The following is a 24,858-nucleotide window of genomic DNA, read 5'->3' as shown; positions in this document are numbered from 1 at the left end:
AGCCCCACCACCACCACCATGAAGTGCTCCCTGCCACGAGGTGCCTCGGAGGGCCCTGCCCAGGGCAGTCCCTGTAAGCTTATGCCAAGGTGGGCGATGTGTCTCAAGGCTCTACTGAGAATGCCCCCTAGGACTCCCCTCCAGGGGAGAGGCCCCTGTACCCACACCCAGGCAGTATCTGGGGAGGCTGGGTCTTCCTCCGGAGTAGTTCTGGCCCAACCCTTCATGGCTGAGGGAGGGCTGTGTGGCCAAAAGGAGGGAAGTCACTTCACCTGGAAGTGGTAGTCTCAGGCTTGAGAGGGAGGTGGGGAGCAGAGTGGAAGCTTGGTCCTTGAATGCAGCCCTGTCCTGTGTATACCTTGCTGCCCTTGGGGCCACCTCAGGTGAGCTCAGGTGCACAGGGGCAGGCTGCGTGGGCTGGGGGCTCCGCCCTGACCCCCACCCCCGAGGCAGGCTCCTCTGGGCAGGCGTGGGGCAGAGTAGGCAGGCAGAGCGGGCGGAGCAGGGGAAGCCCCCAGGCTGGCTCACGCCGTTGTCGGAGGGCCCAGCAAGGCACGGAGAGCCATGGAGTTGCGGCTGGGGGGCTACACGGCAGCGGTGGCTGCGGTGAGTGGGAGCACAGTAGAGGGGGTTGAACGGCTTGACTTCAGGCCTGGGTTGCCGGCTGTGAATGAAGGGGCCCAACTTCCTTGGGAAGTGTGCCAACACCACCACCACCCTCCCTTTCGACTTAGAGACTCAGCTAGTTAGAGGCTTACCCGGGCGGGGCCCTTCCGCTGAAAGGAAACCTCCGCCCCGGAGCCTGGAGGGGTCTAGGGGCCCCAAGCAGGGAAAGATCTAGGTCCCCCACCTTAGAAAGAGCCCGAGTGGGGATGGGGCTGCCTGACCCTGCTCCGATGATCTAGTGGAGGAGGGGAAATGTGCTCAGAGCTGGCCTGAGACCTCTGCTCTGCTGCTCCGAGCCTGGTCTGCGCCCAGCGAGGGAAGCTGGCTTTCCCCACATTTCCTGCATCCACGGGCGCCTCTTCTCAAGAGCCCGAGAAGTGGGCTGCTCTGTGGGCAAGTGTGGGGCCCCCTGAGGTGGGGGAGACAGGGCAGGGCAGGGCCTGTGCAGCAGCCCTGCTGGAGTGAGCAGTGCCCTTCCTCCAGGTCCTGCTCCTGGCACTGCTGGGCGCCCAGGGCCAGCACAGCACTCCTGCTCCTAGGTGCAACTGTGCCTACAATTTCCAGAAGAGGAACGGTCTGTTCTGCTGCAAGGGCTGTCCAGCAGGTGAGTAGCTGCAGAGGCAGGAGGGGTGAGGGGGGAAGTGAGGGCAGACAGAGGAAAATGGGGGTAAGTTGGGGTCAGAAGACAGGGGAGGCCAGGGTGGGGGCAGTAGGAAGCCAGAGAGAGGAAAGACGTGGGAACCCCCTTTGACTATCTGACTTGGGTCTTGTTTCCACAGGGCACTACCTGAAAGGCCCCTGCCTGAAGCCCTGTGGTCCGGCCATCTGCCTTCCATGCCCCGGGGGCACCTTCCTGGCCAGGGAGAACCACCATGAGACCCGCTGTACCCGCTGCCAGGCCTGTGACGAGGAGGGTGAGAACCCTAGTGCTCAGTGTGGGGCTCTTGAGGACAGGCCAGGGCCAGGGTATTTCTGAAGAAGGGGGCAGGTTTGGCCTTAACCTCTGGGTGTGACAATCCCTGTGCCCACCTCTCCCAGGCTCTCCACAGTGATCCTGCCCTATGATGCCTTTGCCTCCTCTCATCCTGATGACCCTCCTATCTCTGTGTGCCTGTGATCTGTGGCCATCTCCATGCTTCTCTCCCTTTGCGGGTGGCCTTATTTCCATTTCCCAGAGGATTTGTTCCCCCCCGCCCCCACCGGGGGCCTCTGGCTCTGAAGGCCTCCATTCTCCCCATCTCTCTGAACAATCTTGCCAGTCTCCCAGGTGGCCCTGAAGAACTGCTCGATGGTGGCGGACACCCACTGTGGCTGTGAGCCAGGCTGGTTCCTGGAGTGCTTGGTCAAGCCCTGCAAGGCTGGCTCTCCCTTCCGCTGCCATCCATGCTCAGACTGCAGGGCTCTGCACCGCCACACACGGGTGCCCTGTGAGTACCGCCATTCTGGGCTACCTACCTACTCCGCCCAATACCTTCTCCCTAATTCCCTCTCTCCCTTCCCGACCCACAAATCATTTCCTGGACTGCAGGTTCTGCCAGAGATAGCGACTGTGGGACCTGCCTGCCTGGCTTCTATGAATATGGCAACAGCTGCATGTCCTGCCCCACGTAACTTCCTGGCTGCCCCAGGACAGGGAGAGGGAGGCGGGGAGCAGAGTGGAAGCTTGGTCCTTGGATGCTAAAGGGAAATCTGCGTTCACCTTAGGACGGATAAATGGGGGAAGTCTCTTCACCTTCTGTCAGACTTTCCTGTAGTAATCTTTCCAGCTGTATGTTAAGGGAGCATAGGATTTGTCAATTGATAGAGTCATGTTGATACACTTTCAAATCTTGGGCTAAGATTCGATATCTGGCACTTGCTCTCTGGGAGAGCCTGGGGAAGTTACTTCGCCTCTCTGATCTGTGGCTTCCCCAGGTGAACATGGTGATGTTAGTAGGTTCTTCCCAGAGCTAAGATTAAGGGGTAAAGTACTTTATTGATTCATCTGCTTAGCCAAGTATGTATTAAGCATCTACCATTTTCCAGAGATGTTCTAGGTGCTGGGGATATGACAGGGAATAAAGTAGGCAAATCCCGGTCTACAGGAAGCTCCATAAATAGTGGTTGTGGGAAGTGTGGCTCCCAGAGAAGAGGCCTGGGGAGGGAAGGGCCTCCGGGATGGAGAAGATGGGTGGCCCCCCTTGATGAGTGCTCCCTCACCTCCCACCCCATCCCCTCTCCTTGTAGGAGCACCCTTGGGAGCTGTCCTGAGCCATGTGTGACTATCTGTGGCTGGAGGCAGAGTAGGTGGTGTGCTGGGAATTTGAGCAGGATGGCTGGGATGGGCCAAGGGGAATTTGGGGGTGGGGGTTTACTACTCACCACTCACCAGCTGTTCTCAGTGTTCTGGGTCCAGGTGCTTCTGGCTGGCCTGGTGGTCCCACTCCTGCTTGGTGCTACCCTGACTTACACATACCACCGCTGCCAACCTTGCAAGCCCATGGTTCCTAGTAAGTACAGGCTGCACACACATATTTTATAGAGGCACAGGGTCAGCTTGGATAGCTCAGAGCCCATTGACTCCTGATGCAGAGTGGGGAGACTGAGGGAGGGAGTGCTGGGGGCAGGGGTAGTACAGGGGAACACATGAGGGGGTGGGCCAGCACTCTAGGAGTCTTGCCTGGTTGCTGATCAGATGCTCTTTGTCTCTCAGCAGATGAAGCTGGGATGGAGGCCTTGACTCTACAGGTAAGCATATAAGTAATATTCTGGGAAGAGAGGGAGCAAAAGTTTGGGCCTTATTATATATAACTCATCATCCCCAGTGTGTGGCACAGGTGCTGGCAGAGTAGACCTAATGAACATCTGTGAGGTCACTGAGTTATCAGTGACGGAGTACAGTACGCACCTGCCTCTAAGTGGCTCTCAATCTGATGGGGTCCAGACAGGTTCAGTGGGATGACTGCCACCATGGCCAGGCCTTGGGCAGGGTTGAGGGAGCCCAGAGAAGGGCAGCCAGGGCAGGGTATTCCAGGCAAAGGAAATAGTTCTTCTGAGCCACAGTGAAAGATTATGGCCAACTGCGGGAGGCAATCTTGGAGAATGTTTGCTGACTGACCCAAGGAATGGCCACTCCTGGCCAGGGACCTCAGAAAAGGGGCCTTAGCAAGCTGGGCTGACCTGGCGTTTCTCTGCTTCCAGGCCACCCAACTCTCATCCAGGGACAGCGCGCACACCCTTCTAGTGCCCCTCAGCAGTAGTGAGAAGGTCCGCGCTGTCCAGTTGGTGGGCAACGGCTGGACCCCTGGCTCCCCCCAGAGCCAGGAGGCGCCCTGTCCGGAGGTGACATGGCCCTGGGACCAGACGCACAGCAGAGCTCTTGGTAAGAGACCTCCCTGGCCAGAGACCTGACCCCACTCTCCCGAGCCCGAGAGGAGTACTAGCTTCCTGCGCACCAGCTGCCCACTTCCCATCCCTAGTTGAACGGGTGGAGCTCCCTGGCGGGCCCTGCCTGGGGCTCCCGCCGCCCCCAAGCCCCAGATCGCACTCCCCCGACTGGCGCTCTCTGGCCCGCCCCCAGAGCCGCCGCCGCCACCTTCGCCAGCGCCCCCTGCAGGCTCCGCGGCCGCCACGCTCCAGCCGGGCCCGCAGCTCTACGACGTGATGGACGCGGTGCCCGCGCGGCGCTGGAAGGAGTTCGTGCGCACGCTGGGGCTGCGCGAGGCGGAAATCGAGGCCGTGGAGGTGGAGGTCGGCCGCTTCCGCGACCAGCAGTACGAGATGCTCAAGCGCTGGCGGCAGCAGCAGCCCGCGGGCTTGGGCGCCGTCTACGCGGCGCTGGAGCGCATGGGGCTGGACGGCTGCGCCGAGGACCTGCGCAGCCGCCTGCAGCGCGGCGCGTGACTCGGGGGCCCAGCCGCCGGCCCCGGGCCGGGCGGCCCCTGCGGAAGCCCTAAGTACGGTTACTTATGCGTGTAGACATCTTATGTCACTTAATAAGCTCCCGGCGCGGCCCTGCGTAGCAGCGCCCAGCGCCCTCCCCGCTGCGCGACCCCGGGCTTCTGGTCAAGGCCGAGAGGCGTGGACGCCTCGCAGAAGGGGCAGACGGCTCGACGGCTCGGCGGTGGCTGGGCCTGACCTCGCTGAGGCCCTCATATTAAATCTGTGAAGAAAAACTACTGCGTGCTGTTTCCGCGGGGCCCGGCCTCGGTTTCCTGGGGGCGTCGGGAGGGGGCCGGAAGTCTCGCCGCCCAGGGTCGGGCGCCCACGGTGGAGGCCAGTGCGGCGCCTGGCTCCCAGCTGCCCCTCCCGCTCGGCCGTGGCCCAGTTACCCCGATAGCGAGAGGAAGTCGCGGCGACGGCGCGAGAGAGCGGACGTCAGCCCCGGTGGCTGAGAGAGCTTTAATGGGGTGCGGGATGGCGGGACCAGGAGGGGGAGGGAGCAGGTGGAGACGCGGTGCAGGGCCCCCCGCCCCCGCCTCTCCCCGGGCGCTGCGGAAGGGGCCGGGGTGGGGGTGGGGGGGCGGAGAATGGGCCCCGGAGCGGCAGCCCCGTCCCGACGGGCAGGTCGCTGTTTTCATCGCTTCTGGTAAACAAATGACTGAGAGGAAGCCCTCGGCGGGGATGGGAAATGTGGCCCGGGCGGGCCGGGCGCAGATCTGGGTCAGGACGGGAGGAAAACCCCTTCCCCGAGCGCGGGGCTGCCTCCGCCCAGGATGCGCCAGCCACGCGGGTTCCGGGGTGCGGGGGAGGGGGCTGCGGCCGGGCGCACGCCCCGCGGGGAGACCAGGTCGCCACCCACGGGGCCGGGAGAGCTCTGCGAGGCGTTCAACGAACATGCAAATATATGTAAATCAACATGCAAATCAGCAGCATCTTTTTGCGTCAGCAGCTGGCTTGGGCACTTTTTCTGGGCCCCAGCGGCGGTGGCGGAGGGCGCGCTCCAGCGTCGCCCCGGGCTGGGGGTGCGGGGGCCGGAGCGGGGTCAGGGAGAGGTTCCAGCGCGGGAGGGGAAGGCAGCGCGGCTCCCAGCCCTTCCGCCCCGAGGCCAGGGCGGAGGCTGGGGCCCCTCGAGCTCACGGGGCTGCGAGAGGAGGGCTGCATCTAGTACTTAGCGATGTCCCCCTTCTTCAGGATGATCTGTCGCTGCCAGGGCGCCAGCTTGGTCTCGTCGTAGCCCAGCGTCCGCAACTTCTCCGACTGCTCTTTCTCCCTCTGCAGCTCCTCCTGCTTCTGTCGCTCCTCCTCTTTCCTAGGCATGATGTAGGGGCAGAAACCCCCGGCAACTGTGAGGGGGGTGGGCCAGGCACCCTAGGGGGGGGGTCACGGGTGGGGACAGGAGCTGGGTTGCTGAGGACAGAGGGACTAATTTGTGGTGGCCAGGGCAAGGGGTTCTGGGGGCAGAAGGGCTGGGGGACCAGGGACTGGGGGTCAGGAAGCATACGGGCAGGGCTGATGGGCACAGAAGGTCTTGGTTGAGGAGCTGGGTGAGTGAGAGGCTGTGGATGAGGTATTGCAGGCTGGGATTTTACAGGAAATAGTAGTGCTGGGTCAGGAGGTGTGGCAGAGGGTGAGGAGAGGGTGTCTGGGGACAGGACCTGAGATGGGGGGCTGGGGCTGGGCTGCTGGAGAACAGAGGGACCACAGTACTGAGACGCATTGGTGGGTAATTCAGAACAGTTATTATAAAATAGGGGCTGGTGCTCCTGGGTGGCTCAGGGTGTGACCCCAGGGGTCCTGGGATCCAGTCCCACATGGGGCTCCCCAAAGGGAGCCTGCTTCTCCCTCTGCCTATGTCTCTGCCTCTCTCTGTGTCTCTCATGAACAAATAAAGTCTTAAAAAAGTAGGGGCTAGATCTGTGCTGCTGACAAGGCAGCCACTAAATATATGTGGCCGCTAAGCATCTGAAATGTCAGAATGAGAAGCATTGTAGGTATAAAATGCACCTGGTATTTCAAAGACTGTGTTTATATGTGTGTATATATATATATATATATATATATATTTCATAACTTTTACATTATTTATTGAAGTGATATTTCGATATATTGAGTTAAATAAGATACACATGTTCACCTATATCTTTTTACTTTTTCAAAGTGGCTACAAGAGAATTTAAAATTACATAGTGGCTTGCATTATATTTCTGTCTGCACTGGGCTAGATTCCTGGGGGCAGGAACTATGTTTTGAGGGACAGCGCAAGGTTATTGACACTGAGGTTGGGTTAACCAAAGGTTGTTAGGGCATAAGATATAGACTTTTGGGACAGGGGCTTATTGGGGGAGAGAGGTCTGGTGGCATCACTGGAAGCAGAGAGGTTGTGTTACAGACCAGAGTGACAAGGAGATGTGCTCAAGATGGGGCTGGATGAAGAGGCAAAAGACTAAGGAGGTTTGGGGAGGGGTGGCAGGTCTGGCCCAGTCCCAACTCACCGCTTCTGCTCCCTGGAAGGAAAAAGAGACAGCATTATTTGGTGCCACCACAGCAGACACAAGATCAAGACATCCTACCAGGCCCTGAAGCTTCTGATTACCCAACTCACCTCTCCTCTTCTAGCTTCTTCCGCAGGAGGTCTCGCCTCCATGCAGGCATGCTGGCCAGCCGGGCTTCCTCCTCTTCCTCCTGAAATACAATCGTCGAGCTTTAGGACCAGCATGGGCTAGGAGGTAGGGGGCCAGAGGGGGCACCCCCAACCCCGGGAGACCTGCAAGAGTCAGGGACAATGGGATACAGATGTCCTTTCACAGGGCAAATCGATAAAGTTGCCTGGCCACGGTCCCCTTAAAGGGCTCTGCCCCCTTGTAACTCCAGGCCCTGTGTCCTAGAGAGGGCGCCAGAGAGGTCGGAGCTAAGGTGTAGGAAAGGACCAGAGAATGAGCTTCTCCACTGGGGCAGGATGACAGATGGCCCCAGGCCCCCAACCCAGACTCTGGGTAGAAACATCCTTGGGCCCCCACAGGCTCAAAGTGGCCTCCACTGTGAAGAATCTTCTGGGCCATGTGTGTCCTGTTCCCAAGTGGAGTAGACACTACCTCTACCACTGTGTGGCTGCATTGACTTGGCAGGAGCAGGGGAGCGGGCATCCAACACAGGCGGCTTACAGCAAAGAGTTTTATTACTTGGATGTTTACAGAGGAGAACACGTCACACAGAACACTACACACGTGGCTCCCTTGACCTCAAAGAAGTAGCCGTGAATTCCAGTGAAAAACCAAGAGAGGAGAGCCACACTGCCCCAAGGGGGACCCATGGTCCCTCACTCAGGGGGCCTGCTTCTTCAACCTGGCTCCAACACAGAGCTAGGCAGGACTGTAGGACCGGGGGGTGGGGTGGGGTGGGGGACAGCTGGCTTGCCCTGTGCCCTGCCCTGCCCATTCTGGCCACTGCCCCACATTTGGCCATGGTGGGGTTTCAAAGGCTGTGGCAGCCTGGTCCTCCTGGGCACTCTGGGTTTTCCAAGGCCACCCCGCCGGCTTCTGGGTTCTTCCTGCCGGCTTCTGGCCTCCGGAGGGCATCAGACAGGCATCTGGCCCGGGGCTAAGATGATTGAGTGGAAATTCCGAATTCTCAGATGTCAAAGAGCTCTGCCTCCTTCTCCTTCCAGAAGGAGAAGCTGCGGTCAATATAGCGGCAGATGTCCTCATTGCTGAACTCGCCCATCTCAGACACCAGCTCCAGGGGATCTTCGACAGGGGCTTCGGGACTAGGAGGGTCCCACGTCGGGGGAGGCGCGGCTGGCGGAGGTGGGGTCGGAGGCTGCGGCGCAGGAGCTGGGGCCTCGGGCTGCCCCTCTGGCCAGTCCACCGTCTGGGCCGAAGCGACCTTTTCCGCCGGCTCCTCCTCCTCTCGCTCCTCCTCGGCCTCTTCTTCCCGCGCCGGCTCAGCCTCCGGGCTGTCTCCAAAGAACTGGCGCCTGAGGTCCTCAAAGCCGTCGCTCCAGCTGCGCCGGCCGGCCTCCACCTCCTCGAGCACGACGCGGTGGAAGCGGCGGATGAGCTCCCACGGGTGGCTGCCCAGCCGGTCGAACATCTCGTAGCACAGCAGGTGGCGGAACTTGCGCTCCTCCCGGCTCAGGCCCATCTCGAGCAGCTGGAAGTAGCCAAGCATGAAGAGGTCGAGCGTGAGGCTGTCGTAGCGTGGGGGCGCGCCGCCGTCGAGGGGCGGCAGGAAGTGCTCGGGCCAGTACAGGCCGTGCGCCAGACCCGAGCCGCGCGGGGGGCGCGCGGGCACCCGCCGCAGCAGGCTCCGCCAGTGGCCCAGCAGCTTGCCCACCACCTGCCGCTGCTTCAGCAGGCGCAGCAGCCGCCCGTCGGCGCCGTCGCCTGCCGGCGGCCCGGGTGCCTCAGCGGCCTCGGGGACGGAGCCCGCGCCGGCGGCCACCACGCGGGGCAGCAGTCTGCGTAGGCGCGCCTGGGCATGGCGCCCGGGGCCGCGGAAGGTCCACTTGCGCCAGTGCTCCAGGAAGAGGTAGACGATGCGCTCCTTGCGCATATCTATGTAGTCCTGGACGCCGCGCAGCTCGGTGGAGAGCGGCGGCCGGCGCGCCAGCTGCTCCGGCTCAGGCAGCGCCGCCTGGTGGCCGGGCGCGTCGGGCGGGCCCGGGGCGCCAAGGGAGTCCCCCGCGGCCGGCAAGCCGTTGGCGGCGGGGGCGCTCGCTTCCCCGGCGCCGGCCGCCACGTAGTCCTCCTCTAGGATGGGTTCTCGGCCCGAGGCGCCGGCAGGAAGCGAGAGCTTGCGGCGCGAGCCGCGCGCGGGCGCCGAGCCCTGGGCGCTCAGCTCGTAGACGGCGCGGAGGTGCTGCACCGAGACGCCGCAGTCGAGGATCTCGCGCGCCACGGCCTCGCGGCACCAGCTGAGTGAGTGCGAGCGGCCCAGGCAGAGCGGGCCCGGCCGCCAGGGCGCGTCGGGCAGCGGTGCCAGCGGCTGGCCCGTGTCGGCGGCCAGCAGCTCGGCCAGGTGCGCGGGCCGGCCGCCCAGCGCGGCCAGCAGCGTGGCCATGCTCTTGAGCAGCGTGGAGATCTTGCTGCACCAGGCAGGCAGGCTGACGGCGCGGCCGTGCATGCGGCGCGGGTCGACGGTGAAGCGCGGCGCCGAAAGGGCGGCCGAGATCGGCAGCAGCTGCTCCAACTCCAGCTCCAGCTGCTCCAGGCGCGCCTCCAGCTTCTGCGCCTTGTGCAACACCTGCAGGTTCTCGATTTGCTGCTCGATGCGGAGGATGTCGGCTTCGGTCATGAGCTCGCCGAAGGGCCCGAGGATGGCGTTGTGCGCGCTGGAGTACCTCCAGCCCTCGCGGGGGTAGCAGCACGAGCTGGCGGCCGTCAGCTAAGGCGGGGAAGACAAGAGAGGGGAGGGAGGCGCGTCTCCCTCTGGCCCGGTTCCCGCAGCGGCCGCCGGGGGCGCCATTTGCATGTCCCGGGTGGTGTAATGGCTCCGCGGGACTGTGTTGGCGGGGATGGGCCGAGCTTGGCCGGCAGGTGGTTACACTGGGGCGAGGCTTCAGCCCAGGCCGCTACTCCGGGCGCTGGCCAGTGTCCTCTGGTTGCTGGCGGGGTCGTTGGGCGCCGTTGCAGAGACAGGGCGGGCAGACGGAGTCTCCACACCTGGCCAGGTTGCTCATTACACCACCGAAGGAACATGCAAAAGGCGTTGAGGCTGCGATGCAAGGCTGCCCCTTCCCCACCCTATCTCAGGTCTGCATCACCTGCAAGCCACCACCGCCCCCCCCCCCGCCGCCCCCGGCCATGGATGACCCCTTCTCAAGCGCCGCCTGCAGCCCCAACTCCCCCTGTGCACACTAGCAGTGCTCTAACGCCAAAAGAGCTGTCAGGCAGTCCCGTACCAGGAATAATAATCAATTTATGGAGCTAGCTGTGCCAGGAATTTCCAAGAGTTTCATTCATTCCTCACTTAAGTGTGGGGCTTCTCCAGCTGGGGGTTGGGGGGCTGTCCTCATCCTCACCGGCCTGTCAGTGCATCTATAATGCTTTCCCATAGGCAAATAGGATGAGGCCACTTCCTCCACTTACACCCTCTCCCAGGCTCCCAACTGCTGCAGGAGAAATTTGTTTTCTTCAAGGCCAGACCTTATGATCTGATGCCACTGACCTCTCCAGTTCCACCCCTCTCCTACAGTCAAGGAGCCTCCTTGCTCTTTGCCCTACTCGGTTCCCAGGCCACCTCTTGCTCATCTCCCAAGTCTACCTTGGACATCACTTCCTCCTTCCCTAACACTGCCCTCAGCCCAAAGAGGATGGTGGGTTTAGGGCTGCCCCAGACCTCTGCATACCCTATCACAGTGCCACCTGTCCTGTGACAGCCCAGGTACTGGCCTCCAAAACTCAGGCTCTCACATTATCTTGTTCTGTATCTTTGGGGGCAGTTATCACCCTACTGAGGTGCTGTGTTTGCTTGTTGGCAGACCCCAAGCCGCCCCCTCCCCACGCGGCCACCTTGAAAAGGCCCTGATATATTCATTATGAATCCCCAGAGGCTACAACAGTGTATGTCACATACATAGCACCCAAGAAACATGTGTTGAGTGGATCAATGGCAAACGCCCTGCCAGCCAGTAATGAGCAATCATCTGACAGATAAGAAAACTGAGGCTGGCTGAGGCTCAGTATCAGTGGCTGGAAAGTGGCCATGCAGGGGAAGGGCCCAGGCTAGTCTGTTTGCAACCAAAAGCCTGTCGCCTACTGCGTGTGGTCCCTGGACCAGCACAGTCAGGAGCTTCCTAGAAGCATGGGATCTCGGTCCCACCCAGGGCTCCTGAATCAGAATAGGCATTTTTACAAGATCTCAAGCAACCTGAGGTGCCTTAGAGTTGGATGAACTTTGCCATCTTACTAAAGGACATGCTACTGCAGGTGGGGGTTGGGGTGGAGACTGGGAACATTCCCAGTGGACAGGCAGATCGTCCAGTCCTGCTATCCGCCCCCACCCCAAGGTTACAGGAGCTGGCTGCAGTGGAAGGGACCAGCAGGCTGGGGTAAGGTGGGGGATGGGCCAAGGGCCCCACCTAGACCTGTGGGCCCTCTGGGAAGCCCCGCCCCACCCACCTTCCGCCTCTGCTCTTCCTCCTCCTGCATCTTCAGCTGCAGTTTCCGCACCATCACCTGGCGCTTCCACTCAGGGATGGGCCGGCCCTGCTCGTCATGTGTGGGGATGAGCGCCTCCACATCCAGCTGAACACCAGGCGCCGGGGTGGCAGGCGGTGCCGGTGCCACGCTGCCATTGAGCAGTGGCTGGGGCCCTGCAGCCGGTGGGGTGGGGCTGCGGGCCCGTGAAGGCGCAGGCGATGCCTGGGGCAGCGGCAAGTCTGGCTGCAGGGAGAAGTGGTGACACTGAGTGCCTGGTGAGCAGGGGCGAGAGGAGCTGGGGCAGGAGTGCCAGGCCCACTGCCTACCTGGGAGATGGGCTGCCCGCTGCCCGAGAACACTGTCGTCAGCCCTTTGCTCTGCGGCGTCGGCTTCAGACTCTTGCCAGCCTTGATCTCAGCCAGTAGCTCGGAGTTGTCACCCGTCGGGGACATCATGTTGAAAGACTTGGTGCCTGCACAGAGGCAGGAGAGGAGGTGCTGGCCGCTGGTGGCCCGCCGACCCACACCTGCCCCTCTGCTGTCCCCTCCCCAAGTCAGGAGGGGCCCAGGCCCTAGATGGCAGCTCTCCAGATCCCAGGTTCCCTGGGCGGCTCTCGGGGGCACCAAGGGGGGATCCCCGTTCACGGGGCCCCACCATTCTCCCAGCCCTACTCACGGGACATGGGGGCCCCTCCTGGAGGCCTCTGGGAGTACATGCTGGCTCCTGGCCCTGCGCTGGGTACTCCAGAGAATGTCTCCACCCAGTACACTGACTGACCAGCTCTAAGACACTACCTGGGGGCCAGCCACCTGACCTTTGTCCTGGGTTCCCTGGCTCGGCCCTGCCGGGGTGGAGTCTCCCTCCAGCCCTCTCTGCATCAGCAAAGCTCAGTGACCCTTGGACTGAGTCACCTGGGGCCTCCATGGCTATATGGACTCAGAACCCTGGATGCCAGAGCCCAGCTGGTCTCCTCCCCGCCCCCCATACACACAGACAGACACACGCGCAGGCACACTGGTTGCAAACCCGTAGCACACTTATGGCAAAGCACTGCTCAGCTCTGGAGGACCTAGAAAAGCGGAGCCCTTACTAAGGATATGGGGTGAACGCACCCAGGAAGAAGGGCCAGGTGAAAAACATGCAAATATCCAGTGCTTGGAGTTTGCATTTTCTGACAAGGCTGGCGGAGGTGACTGGGGTCTGGGAAGGGCTGTCTTTAGAGACTGAGGAGGAGGTGAGGGCTGGGTGAGGGCAACAAAACAGGCCGATGGCTCTTAGGTTCCCCGGCACTGGGGATCCTGGAGCAATAAGCAGGAAGGGTAAAAAGAAAAGGTGCCAGGCAGGCACTGGCAACAGGTCCCTTTTTTAGGCAAAACCGACAGCCATGGGCAGAATTTGTGGGTGTGCATGCGGGTGTGGTGGAGGGAGGCAGGTAGCTGTAGTGTGGAGGACCCTGGCCTTCTGGCCCTTGGCCCTGCCCTTTATTAAGTCCAGGGTCTTTGGGCTTTGACTTCCCCGAGCGTGCCTTGGTCCCCGCCCCGCACCTCAGCCAGGAGCCACGCACGCAGCTACTCACTCTTCCTGTGCTTCAGGACTCTCACTTCTAGGGACCGAGAGGAGAGAAGTGACAGCGAAGTTAGGAGGGGTAGGGGGCTTGGGTGAGGCTAGGACAGCGGGGGGACAGCAAGAAGCGGGCGGGCAAGAGGAGGGGGAGATGCACAGAGGAGGGGGGAGAGGAAAGAACAAATTTTCCAGCTCATGTGACCCTGGCTCAGGCTGCTCTGGGGCTCCGCAAGGGTGGTCCGCCCAGTTCCAGTGCTTACTGGTCCCTGAGGATTGGGTAGGGCTGCCACTGGCCCTGGCCCCCCTAGCAAGGGCCTCAGTCTTGGCATTGGGCTGGGAGAGGGCACCCAGCCCAGGCTCTGCTGAGAAGGGGTGTCTGGAGAAGCCCAGTCTATTTTTCTTCTGTTCCTAACTTCAGTCTTGCACCAGATGGACAAAGCTAGCCCCAGAGGTGGGGGCCATTCTGGAAGCTCAATTGGTGATGAGTGTGCTACCATGGGCTCTGGTATGCAGAGGCTGAGGCTCCTTAGGCAACCTAAGGAGCCCAGGCTGGTCCTACCCTGGACTATTATAGCCTTGCACTCCTAGTTAGGGAGATGTAGCACTGAGTATCAGCCCCCCTCTCCCAGGCTTGGGTGGGAGCATCAGCACCTAGGCACCACCTCCTGGGCCTTGCAGGAGCCCTGGCATACTACATACTGACCCATGTTACAGAAGAGAAGCTCAGGAATCCTGCTCACCACTTTAGACCTTACAAAGGATGTGGGGCAGGGCAGGGACGGAAGGGGTCATCAGGAGGGAAAGGGCAGGGCATGGTGGGTCACTGGCCTAGCCCCCATAGCCAGGTCCTAGCTGGCCTGGCCTGGGGCCCCCCCGGGGGGGGGCACGGGGATCTGGCTGGGAAGAGTCCCTCAGGCATCTAAGAGCTCGGGCTGTAGCTAGCTTGAAAGAACAAGAGAAAGAGGTGAGCAGAAGAGAGACTTAGGACAGATATGGGGCAGGAAGAAGGTTGGCCAGCAGCCCTGCCTCCTTGAAACTAGTTCTCCCTCTGAGAGCTCCCCATTAGCACCAGCTCATTACAAACACCAGCCAGCAGAGCTGGGAGGCCTTCTCTGCTGGATGGGACATGGGCCTAGGGACGGAAGGGGACCCGACTGAGGTCACACTCAAGCGACCCAGAACCTTCCGTTCGGGTCCTCACTGGGCTGGGGGCTGCAGCAGGAAGAGCAAGTAGGAAAAGAGAAGGCACTAGGGCAGTCGCAGCTGGGAAGGGAGCGACGGCGAGGTTTCCCACCCCTCCAAGGCTAGCGCCGCCCCCCACCCTCCGCCCCTACTCACTGCCCGTGGACGAGGAGGAGCGACGCTGCCCGCAGCCAGGGCCGGCGCCCTCGAAGGGCAGGGGCGGAGCAGGCGGCGGCGAGCAGAGGGCCTCGGGCAGGGGCGGCGGGGGCGGCGGGGGCGGCGGGGGCAGCTCCCTGGACGCCTTGGGGTCCGCGGCGCAGCCGTTATGCACGGGGTTCCCGGGGAGCAGCGCCGCCTGCGGGGGAGCGGAGGAGCTGGCGAGTGAGAAGCCGGAGGCCGGGCTGGGTCCCCGGCGGCCGGCGGGCGCGGGCGGGCAGGCACGCACCTCCTCGCTGTGCGCCATGCCGGGGCCCGCGGGCAGCGGCTCCCCGGGACAGCGGCCCAGCTGCCGGTAGTAGTCCCCCGTGCTGGGCTGCTTGCTGAAGGCGCGCGGCTTGCGGCCCGAGTCCTGCCTCCTCAGCCCGTTGTGGCCGTCGCGGGAGCTCAGCTGCGGGAAGACAGCGGTGCGGGGGCTTCAGCCGCTGGTGACCGACGCCTCCCACGCCCCGCCCCCCCCCCCCCCGGCTCGCAATCCCTGGGGCTCGCGGCCAGCGGCCGTCGAAGGGCGCAGCCAACCGGGCTCCCGGACCCTCCTGTTCTCAGAGCGGGGATGGGGCGAGGGTCCCGGGGAAGGGCGGGCGCGGTCGGCCTTTCAGGGAGGGTTCTGGGCGCGGGCCAAGAGCCACAGGGGCCCCCACTGAGGCTAGAAGGGGCGGGACCAGGGGCGGGTTGGTCCAGCGCAGTCGCCAGGGGGAGCTGGTGAAGGGGCAGCTCGCAGTTTGGGCAGCGCTAAGGCTTCAGCCTCACCCAGCTCCGGGCCACCGGACCGTCCCGCTCCTCCCGCAGGCTCTGCCGAACCCTCTCCTTCGGGGACCCCGGCTCCCAGGGGGCCCCACTCAGAGCCCTCGTCCCGTTAGGCTTCCGCTGGCCCAGGGCTCTCGCCACCCGTCCCCGGGGCTGCTCCTACCTGCGCCAGTGCCGGTGGCCCCCGCTGTGCACCTGGTGGCGGGGGCGGCCTGGACCCAACACCTGCGCTACTCGATCCTTCCTCTCAGGTTACAGCCCAGCCCTTGCCCGCCCGCGCCTAAGAGCGCCTATGAGCTCTGCCGGCCTGACATCACCCGAGGCCCGCCAATCCCGGGTTGACCCACTCGCACCCATAGGGGACGCCACGGGGGCTCCAAGTGCATCATGCCACAGCCTGCCGCTGCGCCTTACCTGTCCAGCGAACCAGATGTGGATACGCCCCCTGCGCCCCTCTCCCTCCCTAGGCGCTGGGCATCCCGGCCTTCAGCCCCCTCTGCCTCCCTCAAACTGGCCCCTCCACACCCGGTGGACAGAAAGCGGGCCCGACCGCAAGCAGTGGAGCCCCCCGTATTTGGTACCCCCGGGTTCCGGGTCATGCCCCCGCCCTTCCCCTCCTGCATCTGGAAACCATCGACATCCGCGTAAGCGACACCGACACCCGCGCCTAAGCCTCAGGTTTCAGGGGCGGCCAGGCGGGCTCGGATGACAGCGCGGTGGCCCGCCCCGTCGCAGCTGCCCCCCCTCCCGCCCCCGCTAAGCCCAGCCCAGGGAACAGGACATGGGGCTTGCAGGGCCAAAGGCCGAGCCACCGTGCGGGGGCTGCCCCATGTTCCACCCCCCCGCCCCTGCGTCCCTGCAGTGGCCCCGAACCTCCAGGCCCCACCCTAATGGGCTCTCGTTGCAGGAAACCCGACACCACAGGATTTGTTTTCTGGGCCAGTCCGCCCCCTCGGCGCCCCCTGCAGCCCCGAGGCGCGGATGCCACGACCCTGCTCCCGTGGCGGTCAGGCAACTGCCAGGGGAACAAGGGGGGGGGGGGCAGAGGCCCGGGCCGGGGGCACAGCGGGCACACAAAGGGCCCTTTGTGAAGCTGCCCAACGCCTGCGGCCCTGCACGCACGCACGCACGGGGTAGGGGCACGGGACCTCGACATCCTGGTGCTCAGGGGAGTGGAGGCGACTGTCTGGGCCACCTGTCCTGTGGCTTTGGGCAGGGCTCACACAGCCGCCCTGAGGGAAAGTTGGTAACCTGTGGCCCCCTCTGGTCCTCTCCTGGGCCCTCTCCACCTCAGAGATGAAAGGGGAACCCGACTGACAGCTTGCTCCAAGATGGCACAAGGACAGGGTGGAGCCCCTGTGGTGGTTGTCATTCCCCTCCCCAACCCGGTGGCCTGGAGACCTGGGTCACCTGTGGGCAAACTGGTTACTCAGCTCCACTCTGGAGTAGCTTGCTTTGGGCTGGAGAGATAACCAAAGGTTAGGGCTCCTATAGGACCCTCAGTGGCCTCTACCCCATACTCAGCCACCTGTGGTCTCGGGTTGTCCCTCCCAGCCCAGACCAGCCTTATTCTGCCCTGCTGGCCAAGACCTAGGCTCCCTGCCTAGGACTCTCAGCTACTCAGAACAGCTCTCTGGCTCCAGAGCTTCAGCCAGGAGCCCAGAGGCCCTGACATCCTGGCATTGCATCCTCTGTGCCCACACTGGAACAGACACCTTCCCATTAGCTGGCTTCTCCCCCATGGCTCCTATCTCAGGACCGCCCCTTCCACCAACCTGGCCACTCAAAGCCCCAAACGCGGGAGCCAGCTTCAGCCTCACCCCTCCCTCAGCCCCGCTCTGAGTGCTGAGTCCTGCTAGTGCTCTCTCTCCCTGCCTCTACCCTCCTCCTAGCCCTTCACAGTCATGCCACCTGCATCTCCTACCTGGAAGACACCCCCTTGGGAGCCATTCTCCACCTGAGCCTGGGGCTATGGGCACGTGTAGGTCTGTGGAGAGGCAGTTTGCACATATGCTTTGCCAATTCCAAGACCACCCTGCCACTCTGTGCAAGAGGTGAGGGAGGACTCAGCTCCCTGAGAGGCAAAACTGTCTGGTAATATGTTCCTTCACTCACCCTAGCTCCCGAGAGGGTAGTGGCTTAGTCTTCCTCATCTCCCTGTCCCCAGTGTCCAACCCTGTGTCCCCATGGGGCTGGCCAGGAGCTTTGACTCTTGAATAAGCCACACTGGCCCAGAGACCCCCACCCTGTGCCCATGAACCAGGCAAATTCTTGGCCTCAAGGGCTGCCTATCAACCCAGTCTTGGTGCTGCGAGGCGGGCAGGGGGTTAATGTTCGCTACCTCCTTCTTGAGGGCCTCCGTCTCCACGTGGCGGAGTTTGTTCTTGGTCTGTATGTAGATATCAGCTGCATGTGGCCCCACGGGGGGCTGGGGAGCTGGGTAGCCTGGTGGGGGAGGGGGCAGTTGGGTGCTCAGGGGTGGGGGCGGTGGAGGGAAACTGGGTGGTGGTGGCAGTGGTGTGGTTCTCTCCGTCTTGCCCCGGGGACGGCCCAGTTCCGGGCTCAGCATGTCCATGTAGCTTTGTATATCTGCAGCTCTTGAGCTGGAAAGCCCTGGGGAGGGAGGGATTTGGGAGTTTGCAGAGAGGCTGTCCCCCCGGACTGAGACCCCTTTCCACCCAGAAGCAACCAGCTAAAGGGTAAGGTAGGTTTGGGATGCGGCCAGGTATGGCTCCACTGTGGGCTCCAGCAGTGCAGGGCCCACCTCGCCCCACCTCACCCCCCCTCACCCCACCCTCCTCAGCCCTGCTCTCCCCTAGCTCTGGGTGCACTGGGGAAAGGACATGCACTCAAGTTTGGAGGGGGACCCCCCAGGGGGCTTTCCACTCCAGGGTATGGAGAGAGCTCCTTTGGTCACACCTAGCAGGGTGGTGTGGCAGGAGCATGGATGGCCACCCCCCAAAACCGCAGGGCACCCCACCATCTCTGCAGGCCCCTGCCTGGCGGCTTGAAGCAGGTATCACAGGTAGATGGACACTCAAACTCAGGGTGTGGTCAGCGTGTGTGTACACAAATGCCTGGCTTCTGCCAAGTGTTTGTACATTCACATGTTTGTGAGCACATGCGTGGGTTCTTTGTATTTACAAATGTGTTTGCATTGGTCTGTGGACATGGGGTGCATTTCTGCGTGTGTTTACATGTGTACAAACTTCTGGAGTATGAAAATGGAAGGCTATGCTGTAGTGCATGTGTGTGCATGCATCTGCAACCATGCTGTATGTGTGGTTGTGAATTCCTATCTGTACACTGTGCCTACACATGTACAAGTGTGCACTTTTGAGTGTGAATAGGTATGTGTAAAAGTCTGGGTTACACTGTGTGTGTGAGGATGATTACTCATTTTCAGGGTGCATGTGGATTTTGTCTCTATATGCACATAGGCTTGTGTTGTGATGAGCACACACAGCACAAGTGTCATCTGCCTCTCACCAGAACCAGCAGCCTCCTGGTGACCTGGGCAGCCTCCAAGCGCCAGCTGTGGGAAGAGTGGGCCTGATGCTGGCCCTCAGGGCCCCATGGCCAGTCCCAGTCTATGCTCCCCCCTCCCTCTTCCCAGCCTGGCCCACTCACCGCGTGGGGGGCGCTGGCCCTTGATGCTGGAGTGGCTGGAGGAGCAGGAGTCATAGTTGGAGAGGGTGCTGGTGGGTGAGCTGAGGTCAAAGTTCAGTGGCTGGACCGACATGGTGGTATTGGGTGAAGACATGCCAGAGTCAGGCTGCTTGGTCTCCAGCTCCGCAGATGGATCCCGGGACAGAACACGGTGCTCCACACTCTGAGCAGGAGGGGAGGCGACGAGGACAGCCTGACCTGAAGACCGGTGCTCTCCAGGCCAGGGTCCTGCTCAGGCATGTCTTTGCTGTGTGACCTAGGCTGAGCCGCTTCTTTTTCTGGGCTTTCTCCCCATTCTGAGAATGTCTCTCAGGTTCTTCCCAGGCCAAGATTCAAGCCCAGCCCCCTGGCAGCAGGACCACAGGTTCCTGGGAAACTCCTACCCTGGCCATACCTTGCTCAGGTGGGGTGGAGAGACTGTCAGAAGGGGGGGGGGGGCATCTGGACCCCAAGGGGAAGACTGCCATGGCACCAGCCTTCTCCTTCCTCATCAGAGAGACTGAGCTCCACTGTATCTGTGGGGAGGGGCTCAGGTGCCACAGCCACTGGGGGTAGGGTGGGTTGCAGGGACCCCATAGCTTGCATGAAAGACTAATTCTCCACTACCTGGCCAGTAGCCCTTGTGCCTCCATGCCCTACTGGGGCAGATTCCAACCCCAGCCCAGCCCCTCTCTCCTGATGGGGCCCTTGGAGAAAGGGAGGGGCTTAGGGTGGCCCAGCTGAGTCTGGTGGGCAGTCCTAGGTCAGGCCGTAAGCCTGCTGTCCCCCCACCACTGTCTGTGCCCCTGCCCACAGGCCTGACCCTCCTGGCATGGGGGTGGGCTGGGGTAGGGGTCCTGCTTACGTTGCCCATGCTGGCCTTGCTGCTGGCAAGCCTGCTCGCTGGCTCTGGTGGCTGCCTCCTGCCCAAGCCTGCTTCTCCCTGCCCGCGGCCCTCTCCTTGCCTGAGAAGTGTCACAGGCCCCTCGGGAGTGGGAGGCAAGCCTAGCACCAGGTAACAGCTCAGCAGTCCTGCTCATTGGCCCTGTAATTAGGGGCTCTGTGGGAGTGTTTGCCTTTTCTGGGGCAGCAACCTGCATGGTTTAGGTCTGTCACTGCTGCAGCTGGGCCTGTCTGGGTGAGGGGACCAAGGCCCCCCCTACCCCACCCAGTTCAGGGGGGCCAGGGCCAGCTGACCATTCCATGAGCCAAGGGAAAGCATACAGGCTGGCCTGGGTGGAGGTGGGAAAATGCTCTTTTTATGGCTGACAGCATGGGCACTGGGGGTGCCCAGCCCCAACCCCATGGATAACAGAGGTTAGGGGCACAGCCTCTCTAGCCTGGAATGCTGGCTTCAAATGTCACCTCTCCCACTTACTAGCTAAGCGACCTTGGGCAAATCACTTATCCTTTCTGTACTTAAAGAGAGAGAGCCTACAGTGGGGAGTGGGGGGGGGGCAGGGTATAAAAGGCCAGAGGGAGAGGGAGAATCTTAAGCAGGCTCCATGCCCAGTGCAGAGTGGAGCTCCATCTCACGACCCGAAGATCATGACCTGAGCTGAAATCAAGAGTCAGATGCTTAACAGACTGAGCCACCCAGGTGCCCCTTAGTTTCTCTACCTGTAAATGAGGATAACAGTATTTCTTGACTCATGAGGATATAAGAAAGATTTTAAAAGTTAGTGAAATCCCAGGGAGTAGGGTGGTCGGTAAATGCCATATATGTCAACTGTTAGTATTAATTTCTGATGGCGACTGAGGTTCTACTATAAAGCACCGGGCAGAGTACCTGCTGGAGTCAGAATTCACGGAGTGGTGTCTGTTGCAATTGTAGTCGCTGTTAAGAGGGGCTGGAGGGGCTGGGGCTTTGTGCCACCCCCACCCCATCCTTGAAACTCTCAGTGGGAAAGAACCATCTCTTGTGCAGAAATGCCTTCACAGCATCCACCCATTTGTACACCCTGCCAACAGGGTGCTCACTATCTGTTGGACCCTTGCTCTCTCTGGGTGGCCTCTGGGGGGGGGGGTTGGAATTCTTCCTCAGGTCCAGCTGCAGTTTCAGAACCCCTGGGCCTTGCTGTGCTCTGGAGCACACAGAACCAGGGTGCCCCCCCTGTGCTTGCAGACAGTGCTATGGCAGGATGAGGACATCCCACCTTCTCCCCTCCAAGTATCATTTCCTAGCCCCTCTTCTGGCCAGGCTGCCCCCTGGCACTGGTCCTCCTGAAGACACCTGGGAGACCCACCCTCCCTGTGCCCCAAAGCAAGCATTATATCAGATGAGTCAGCGCCCTGGACTTGGAGCCAACCGCACCTGAGCTCAAGTCTCAGGAGGTGACTTCACAGCTGTGCAACCATAATAAAATCATTTTAAAAAGATGATACAAGTTTCCAGTTATGAAGTAACCATGAAGTGAGCAAACACACAGTGTAGTGATCAAGCAGTGGCTCTAGGCCATGCCACTCAGGCTCCACTATTTAACAGCTGTGTGACCTTGGGTGAGTGAGGACACTAACACCACCTCCTCTGAGGCGGTGGAGAGTTAGTTACATGAGCTACTAGTGTGGGCTGTGGGCCGGCGAATGAACTTGACTATTCCCATCGGTATGTAAGTGTCCTGTGGTTTCTCCAGGCCTTCTTCCTTACCAGGACGACGCTGGTCCTCTTGCCCTTGGCCCTTTCTCCTTCACCCTCTCACTCCTCAGTGGTCAGTGGTTCTGGGCTGAGAGAGCGTGATGGTCTGCGGTATTTTCTCATAGTGTGACCTCGGACAAGGGGCTGCAGGTCTCGAAACTCAGCTTCTTCCGTGGTAAAGGGGTAAGAACACCTACCGCTGGGGAGAGGTGGGAATGGGGTGGGGGACGACATAACCGGGGAGCAGCGCCGGGGGTCGTACCAGGTTCTCCACGGTGCGCAGGTAGCGGGTGCAGTGGCTGTGGCCGTTGTAGTCCGAGAGGTCGGCGGCAGTGTACCCGTCGCGGTCGCGGACGTCCAGCTCCGCGCCGTTCACTACCAGGATCTGGCAGCACTGCGGGGGGCCACGTACTGAGGACCCCGCCGCTCGCCCGGACCCCCGCCCCGCCGCAGGGCTGTGCCGACAGTTCGGCGCCAGCAGAGGGCGCCCGGCCCCGCCCCGCCCGGCCCGCCCGCTCCAGCCCCGCCCCTACACCCAGCCGCGCCCCTGCCCCCCAGCCCCGCCCCTACCTCCAGCTCCCCGTTTTCAGCGGCGTCATGCAGCGGGGTCCCGCCCCACAGGTCGGCCGAGATCTCGCCGCCGTGCAGCAGGAGCCAGCTGAGCACTTTGGCGTGGCCGCGGCTCGCCGCGAAGTGCATGGCGGTGGCGCCATCCTTGTCCTGCTCCGACAGGCTCACGTCGGTGCAGCTCACCTGGGCGGGAGGGGGTGCGGGAAAGGGGGGGGGCTGGGCGCCAGGCTCCTCCAGGCCCCGCCCCGTCCAGCCGGCCGCTTCGCGAGCACGCCCGCCCCTCCCCGGGCCCCGCCCCTCCCCGGGCCCCGAGCTCACCAGCCACACGATGACCGGGCTGTGGCCCATCTGCGCCGCGGCGTGCAGCGGGGTCATGCCGTCGTGGGCGCTCGCGTGCGGGTCCGCGCCGCACTCCTGCACCAGGTACTGCGTCACCTCCAGGTGGCCCTCTTGGCACGCCAGGTACAGGGGCGTGGCACCGTTCTTGGTTTGGGCATTCACTCCCCTGCGGAGACACAGCACCCACCGTGGGCTCTCAGCACCCACCTCCCTCCAAAGCCTTCTTATGCCCCTTCGAGCTCCTTTGGGGAGCTCCGGAGGGCTGGGAGAGTGGGTTGGAGGAGGTCTAGTCGCCGGGTCCCGCTGTCCCTGATTCTCTCTGGACTTAGTCCAGTGATAACCTCCCTGGGGGTGGGGGGGGGATTTGGCTTGGCCACCCCCTCTGGCAGCCTCCCTTCCACAGTGCACACCCGACAGACAGTCCCTATCCTCAGTAAATGGCCCACATTTTCACCAAGGTCTACGAGGATGTGGTGATCTGGCCTCTTATCTTTCAGGCACTGACCCACTGTCACTGTGAGTCCTCAAACCTTCTGTCTTACCTGTATGGCTTTGATTAGGTCCCTCCTCTATCTGGAATGCTCTTCCTTCCTCCTCCCTAAGACTCAGTCCAGATCCCTCTTCCATGAGGCCTGTGGTGATTTCCCTGGGCAGAGCAGGCCTTTCCTGCCTCTGTGCCCCATATGGCCCTAGGCTCACTCCATGGACTGTTTGTCATATGTACTCCATGGAACATAACTAATTCTGGCTTCTGCCTCCCCCCAGGAGACTAAATTCCCAGAAGGTGGAGTAGTAGGGTTGCCAGATAAAACACAAGATACCCAGTTAATTCTGAATTTCAGAGAAACGGGAAGTCATTTTCTAATAAAGTATATCCCAAACAAAGCATGGGACATACTTATACTAAAATATTATTTGCGGTTTATCTAAGTTAAAATCCATTTGGATATCCCATTGGTACTCTGACAACTCTACAGGCGGCCACCATTCACCAGCGCTTCTGGTGTGCTGGGATATGCATGGGCAGTTTCTCATTGGATGCACTAACTCAGGTCCTGTTGTCATTCTTATTTTGCAGAGGGGCAAGTGAGGCTGTGATTTACTAAAGGTCACACAACTGGTAAATGGCACTTGAGTGTATGGTTGTGATGCAGAGCCTGGTGCATGCAGTAGGCACACAGGGAGTGAAGACAGGGAATGGAGGGAGGGTCACTCCCTGTCTTCACTCCTGAGACTTTCCTGAGGTCCAGCTCGCAGCTGCCTTGGCCCCTCATCTCTGTTCCCCATAAGAGGAGTCCTACCTGGGGAGCTGGGAATCAACCCCATGAGGTGGAGTGCTGCTGGGAAGCAGGGATGTTGGCAGGGTCACTGACTGCCTTGGTTTTTCTGACTTGGTAATGGGTGTGGACACTCCAGGGCGCAGTTATCATAGTTGGACACTAGGTGGAGCCATAATCTAGGCCCAGACACAAGAGCTGCCCACCGCCATCCACAGCGTGGCTCAGAAGCTCTGGGGTGAGGCTGAGTCCCACTGTGCTGGATCAGCCCTCTGTGCCCCAGTAAGAGCACTTCGTCACCTGACTAAATGTCTGACCATCCTTCTGTCTCCTGATCTGGTCTCTTCCCCTTGGACCCTCCCAGCTGACTTCTCCCTGTCCCTAAAACGCAGGTTCCTCTGCACTTCCCTGACCCTGGGCCCTCAGGCCATCTGCAGCCCTCACCAGCCACCTCCCTTCTCTCTCCTTACTCCTGACATGGGTGCCCCCACCCCAGACACTATTGTCCTGGGCCTGATGCCGAGCATGGCACGTCACGCATTTGGGGTGGAGCAGGGACGATGCCTGGCCGCCCTCCGTCTCCCCACCTGTGTCGGGGCAATGGTGCTTAAGAGCCAACATGGCACCCAGTGATAGAGGATCGCCCACACGCCTCTTCCCAGGAACCCTCTGGCTTGCAGCCACCAGCCTCCATACCCCACTGCCACCATCGCCCCCCCTCCCCACGCATTCACATTCACATACTGATGTGACAGTAACAGCCTGTTTAATATTTCATGACCAACACTCAGTGGCCTGAATTATTCACCTCGTAACCAAGGCACAGTGAGTGCTGGGGTCCTGGGAATCAGAGGCTGAGGGTGCCACCACCCAGGACCCACTGAGGCCTCTCTGGGGAGGCCTAAGGCAACATGCAGAACTTGGGGCACCAGTTCTGCCAGGATCCCTGCCCTCG

The 24,858-nt window shown here is 61.5% G+C and overlaps 2 protein-coding genes across 7 annotated transcripts in view; one reads left to right on the top strand and one right to left on the bottom strand.

Moving 5' to 3' along the window:
* Positions 1-18: 18 nt before the first annotated feature.
* On the top strand, positions 19-4,820 carry TNFRSF25 (TNF receptor superfamily member 25). Its single transcript, XM_026004876.2, has 11 exons — positions 19-73; positions 941-1,059; positions 1,150-1,270; positions 1,446-1,580; positions 1,926-2,093; positions 2,195-2,273; positions 2,893-2,948; positions 3,048-3,155; positions 3,359-3,393; positions 3,847-4,027; positions 4,226-4,820. The coding sequence occupies exons 1-11, from the start codon at positions 19-21 to the stop codon at positions 4,546-4,548; spliced, it is 1,380 nt and encodes a 459-aa protein (XP_025860661.1). The 3' UTR covers positions 4,549-4,820.
* A 684-nt stretch (positions 4,821-5,504) lies between these two features.
* ESPN (espin) overlaps positions 5,505-24,858 on the bottom strand; it is a 30,244-nt gene continuing 10,890 nt past the window's right edge. Inside the window, exons 3-15 of one of the 6 annotated variants that reach the window (XM_072731138.1) lie at positions 22,606-22,792; positions 22,288-22,470; positions 21,980-22,111; positions 19,065-19,266; positions 17,776-18,047; positions 14,917-15,078; positions 14,628-14,826; positions 13,303-13,329; positions 12,053-12,198; positions 11,706-11,969; positions 7,190-7,269; positions 7,080-7,091; positions 5,505-5,896 (exon numbers count right to left, since the gene is read on the bottom strand). In XM_072731138.1, coding sequence (XP_072587239.1) covers positions 5,749-5,896; positions 7,080-7,091; positions 7,190-7,269; positions 11,706-11,969; positions 12,053-12,198; positions 13,303-13,329; positions 14,628-14,826; positions 14,917-15,078; positions 17,776-18,047; positions 19,065-19,266; positions 21,980-22,111; positions 22,288-22,470; positions 22,606-22,792 — 2,014 coding nt within the window. In that variant the 3' untranslated portion in view covers positions 5,505-5,748. Of the gene's footprint in view, positions 5,897-7,079; positions 7,092-7,189; positions 7,270-8,082; positions 9,970-11,705; positions 11,970-12,052; positions 12,199-13,302; positions 13,330-14,627; positions 15,079-17,775; positions 18,048-19,064; positions 19,267-21,979; positions 22,112-22,287; positions 22,471-22,605; positions 22,793-24,858 lie in introns of those variants that run through there. The other 5 variants (XM_072731139.1, XM_072731137.1, XM_072731136.1 and 2 more) reach the window with 5 other exon arrangements.

This window comes from Vulpes vulpes, chromosome 12 (assembly GCF_048418805.1).
Source record: "Vulpes vulpes isolate BD-2025 chromosome 12, VulVul3, whole genome shotgun sequence".
In the NCBI taxonomy this organism is placed as follows: Eukaryota; Metazoa; Chordata; class Mammalia; order Carnivora; family Canidae; genus Vulpes; species Vulpes vulpes.
This window is presented reverse-complemented; position numbering and strand designations above follow the sequence as displayed.